This window comes from Apaloderma vittatum, unplaced genomic scaffold, assembly GCF_000703405.1.
Source record: "Apaloderma vittatum isolate BGI_N311 unplaced genomic scaffold, ASM70340v1 scaffold34437, whole genome shotgun sequence".
NCBI classification, from domain to species: Eukaryota; Metazoa; Chordata; class Aves; order Trogoniformes; family Trogonidae; genus Apaloderma; species Apaloderma vittatum.
The window spans coordinates 1-4,810 of NW_009726178.1; the positions used below are offsets into that span (position 1 = coordinate 1).

General features: G+C 46.8%; 1 protein-coding gene across 1 annotated transcript in view; it reads right to left on the reverse strand.

Moving 5' to 3' along the window:
- Positions 1-1,153: 1,153 nt before the first annotated feature.
- PTPN22 (protein tyrosine phosphatase, non-receptor type 22 (lymphoid)) overlaps positions 1,154-4,810 on the reverse strand; it is a 12,682-nt gene continuing 9,025 nt past the window's right edge. Inside the window, exons 14-21 of the mRNA XM_009873194.1 lie at positions 4,571-4,697; positions 4,297-4,427; positions 3,744-3,771; positions 3,254-3,334; positions 2,854-2,957; positions 2,646-2,676; positions 1,859-1,936; positions 1,154-1,218 (exon numbers count right to left, since the gene is read on the reverse strand). Coding sequence (XP_009871496.1) covers positions 1,154-1,218; positions 1,859-1,936; positions 2,646-2,676; positions 2,854-2,957; positions 3,254-3,334; positions 3,744-3,771; positions 4,297-4,427; positions 4,571-4,697 — 645 coding nt within the window. The remainder of the gene's footprint in view (positions 1,219-1,858; positions 1,937-2,645; positions 2,677-2,853; positions 2,958-3,253; positions 3,335-3,743; positions 3,772-4,296; positions 4,428-4,570; positions 4,698-4,810) is intronic.

Consider the following 4,810-nt stretch of genomic DNA (forward strand, 5'->3'; position numbering starts at 1 on the left):
GCCCGTGCCTGACCTGCCGTGAGCACCGGGCCTGCAGCAGACGCATCGGCACAACTGGCCCTGCAGGCCCACCAGTGAACTTTATTTTTATGGCATTTCTCACACCTCACGACCGCGCCGTCTGTTCAGTTCGCAGGCACCGACGGTCGGTGCGGCTCCCCCCGCTGCAGCGCCGTGACACACCAGGCGACGCCAGCGGACGGGCACCTTCAGCCACCGCCCCTGCGTAGCTTTATGAGTTCTCCGCTCCAGTCGATGGCAGTCGAGTCCTCCCTCGACCAAATTCCCCAGATCCCACCTGGTTTTTCTCTCTCTACAGGAAAGTAATCATGTAAAGCAGTTTTTAATATCTTTACCGCTCCCCACTACGGATATAAATAGCAGTAGGAGCTGGTGAGGATTCTGTCTAGAAATTTAATCTTCTGAGAAACTCATCTGAAACTCTGTTCTGAAGAGCATTGCTTCAAAAACATAATTATATTTTTCTTTTGGTTTTTTTTTCAGATAGTGAGGGCAGCTGGGTCAGCTCATGCTTCAGTCTGTTACACTAGTTCAGTTTCCATACGATCAAGCAACATCTTGGTCTTACTGACCAAAAGTCTAGACAAGTTACTTGATTCCCTCAGGTGAAAAAAACTTAAAATTTATTTCTCAAATCTGGGATGCTCATTCTCTTTTCGTCCAAGTAATGTAAATGTTTACGGGATGTGTGTCTTTGTTACAGTAGACTGACACACGTGAGTGACATTACGCGGGTGCTGTGTGTGCGCGTCCAGAGCCTTGGGCTGCCTTGCTCCACACCCTCGACGTTGCCGTCGATCAGTCGTCTTCGCTGGATCCTGTCGCCTGTTCACACTGCCTCATTTCGGAAAGCTCAGATCCGTCCTTCTGAAATGAATATGTTCCAAAACGGAACAAAAGCGTGTCCCTTCGTAGGATAAAACACATATTCTTGTTTTTAGCTTCCGTCCTGCTGTAAATTATCTGAAAGTGCTTAGCTGCTGGTACTTCTTTACTCTAAAACTTTAGTTGATGAAGAACATGCAAGTAGTGCCTGAGCTGCAACTCTCGTGCAGGAGCTTTCGATGTATTTGCGTCGATGAAGCCCTCGCTGGGTGTATCATGTCTGTAACGCCGAGTCTATACAACGTATCTAAATGTTCCATGCTGGTGGTGGATTTCTTGGTCCTTTAGGTTTTGAAAATCTATTTGCGAAGCCTAGGAAGAAATTTCTTTTTTTAATGCAAGAAATTCTGTATGCTCTAGATGTTGATTATGTAATTCCTTAAGATAATATGGTATTTGAAAACACTTGCAATTTCAGTTCTTTCCCAGACTTTAAGATAGGGTAGACTCAAAGCAATATCCTGTAGTTGTAGGTCAACTGGTGCAGGAACAGTCAATGTGGCAAATACTGCCACTAGAGCATGAGTATCACGATAACTCGATTTTATGCCTAACCTAATAAAAGCCTAGTCTCTAGCAGAACAATTTAAAATGGAAAACAAAGTATTTCTCCTCTCGTATTACACAACACGAGGCAGCAGCTACGGCTTTGTCTTCCGCTCTCTCTGTTGCCACACAAAGGCTTTCAGATACAGGAAAGCCAAATACATGCCTCAGACTTCACACACTGAGAAACGTTCATCAGAGTGGGCTGCGGCGTTTGTGGTTCCCACCCTTATCTGTTCTTTAAAGAGTTCACAAATAAAGTTGTAAATGTGTAACAAATAATAAACATTATCTGTAATGTTTGTCATTTCCTAGCATTCAGCCTTGTACCTGCATTTAGACTTTGAAAAAACAGGTACTTTGTAAAACACTAAAAGAGAAAACATGCACAAAGAGGAAAACATACCAAAGCTAAGGAAAGACCTTGCCTGGTTTGACGGGGCAGATTCTGGTGGTTTTGTCAGTGAAGATGGACCACAGATGCCTAGAAATAAAAATCAGACTGAAGCAGTTAGTCACAGCAGGTCGCAGTGATTCCCTGAAGAGCTAGACTGGGACACGCCTGCGGGAAAACACATCCCGCCACATGCGCGCCGACACGAGGCACCGACGCGCTTTCAGCACGAGACAGAACACTCGGGTACTTCAGTACCTGGAGCGTGAGTGCTGCACGGCTTTAACAGCGGGGAGCGAGTGCACTGCTGCAGCCCAGTCCCCTGGGAGGATGTTTGCTCAGAAGTTCTCGAACAGTTTTTAGCAGTCCTATTTTTAAGATAAGCATTTTAATTTTAGATGAAAGGGAACTTAATAGGCTGGGCTCCAAACGGACTGGGCAGAATCCAGGGTGGGGCTCATATTGCCTGCAGCACCCCGGCCCCCATTTCTAGAGTATTTGCGCCACAACGCTGGCTTGAATGAGCTGAAGAATTTGATACTTTGGGTGCACCCAAGCTGTCCCCAGAGTACCAGGAGGGCACCACAATATCCTTCAGCTGCTCCTGAAACAACTGTTACTATCCAGAGCAGGTACTCAGCCAGCCGGCGCAGCTCGGTATGTCCTGTGCCAGAGCCTGCAGACATGCAGGGCACGTCACATCTGACACGTTCAGGTTCTTGAAAATTCAGTCCAACATATTTCTTTATATACTTGCTTAAAGCCATTAGGAAGATGCACGTTACCCTGAAACACTTACTCTTTTTCACATTTTTCAATATTTTCAAGCTCTGTAGAGGAGAAAAAGAAAAAAAAAGAAGCCTTGTTGGAAAAAACTGTAGCAAGCAGTAACAGATCAGCAACTATGATCGAGGGAATTTACTGATAAATACATGTGTGACCTTCTCAGATTCTTCTTCTCACCCCCTCCATTTTCAACAGCTTTTGTTTTGTCTTTTTTCTCTTACCTTACTTCTCCTGAAGCATTTCATAGGCCCTTTTGATGATGTTCCGGGAGCGTTGTTCCCCAAGCCCAGAGGACGCGTAGAACATCTTGCAGCAGGCTCCAAGCCTGGGGAGCGTGCATGAGAACATTTTCAGTGGTCATTCAAGAATCCTCCTGCTTTTTTCTAAGTGCTTTGTTGTCGCTTTTCAATTCATCTAGTTCTGCCGATCTAGAAATTTCCAGCAGGACCCCTGGTTGAATTTCCTTTCTTTCTGCCTTCTGCACTCGCCTGCAGTTAAGCCCTGAAGCACTACCACTGGTAACGCTTTGCACAAGTGGGCGACGATCCCTTCAGCTATCTACAGGTTCAGGTGTAAGCACAAAATCTCAGTTAGGTGCCAGGAAAAGAACTCAGCACTTACTTGCTGCATCATCAAGAACAAATGACTCCGGGGTTCTTTCAGGAAGCGGGGGAGGAGAGCTAGAGTGATCCCGGGTTGTCTCTAAGAAAGCAAAGATAAAAGAGTTGGTTACCTACCTTTGTATACCCCCCCCCACCAGTTCGCTGAGAGGTCCGCAGCACTCCAGCCAGCACGGGTCAATCGTCTCAAAGGAAACACGCAACGTGCAGAAAAAAACATGACAACCCTCAGCCTGAGGAGGCTGCAAGGAAAAACAGAGTCATGTACAGGGCGAGACAGGAGCCGACTGGGAAATACAAAACTGCCAGTTTGTTTGGTTGCAGAACCGTCTAGTTCTGTTTAGAACTATTTGGTTGCAGAACTATTTAGCAATGCAGAATTTCCATTGGGCTGAGCACAGATCCTAAAGACATTTGCTAAATATGGTAAAGCGTCTTCAGTAAAAAGATCTTATTTTCAAAGATAGTTTAACCCAGCATTAAGCTCATACCTCTCTGTGGGCTCCTAAGCTTCACACTCTGAAAAAAAACCAAGGAAAGTGTGTGAAATTCCCACAACCAAAGGTCGTTCTCCTGTGCACAAGCAAGTCAGAGAAGAGGAGGGAGTTATGTTATGTGCAAACGCCCTCCCCCTACACCTCCACGCTCATATAAGGGAAGATGGACTTGCGCCTCACTGTTTCACTTTATAAAGCTATAATTCAATTATGGGATGATTAAGCGATGCCTCAATTTTGCTCAGCTCCTGCCCGTAAGCTGCATGAACCTCAGTGGACCACTGACATCATGGCTTCATTATCCCTCTCTAAAAGAGGGACAATATTTCTACTACCTTGCATGGAATTTAGGACCACAAAAAATAATGTTTGGCGTAAGGTAAGTGTTGATAGGGAGGAGCCTGACTGAGACCACATCTTCCTCCCAGTCCTGAACCCTGAAATAATTTCTGGAAGGCACACAGTGCCAAAACTAGGGTCTCTCTCGGAAAGGAAATGATTGGCACAGTGATAGCGCTGAGGAAGAGATAAAATGCCACTTGCTTACCTTACATGGGCTCAGTCTCATCGAGTCGTTAAACACCTCCGAGTGAGACTCACCACTCCACTCCAGAGAGGTTCTGATATTTGTGTTTCTGGCTGAAAGCGGAAAATCAGAAGTGGCCAGAGGAAGCTGTCCTAGAAGCAATGGAACAAAAGAGAGGTCATTTCTCATCCAAGGCAGCCAGAGCAAAGGCACTGCTCGATGCTGTGGCAACTGCACGAGGGTGGAAAGAGCCCTCAGAGCACTTCTCAGCCCCTGCTTCGTTAAAAGTACTTACCAGATTCATTGGCCACAATGAAAGATTCGGGGGTTCGCTCGGGCAGGGGCGGAGGCTCATCGTCATCTGGCTGTGGCAGGGTGGCTAATTTGGAAGAGGTGCACAGGTCACCTGCATGGCGACCATCCTGCCCAAACGCCAAAGGGCGGCACTCGCCTCGCCCTCCAGCGTGCGTGACTCCGAGTGACAGAGTTCTGCTCGCCGCCGTGCTGCACCGCTTACTCGAGGGGGATCTCCTCT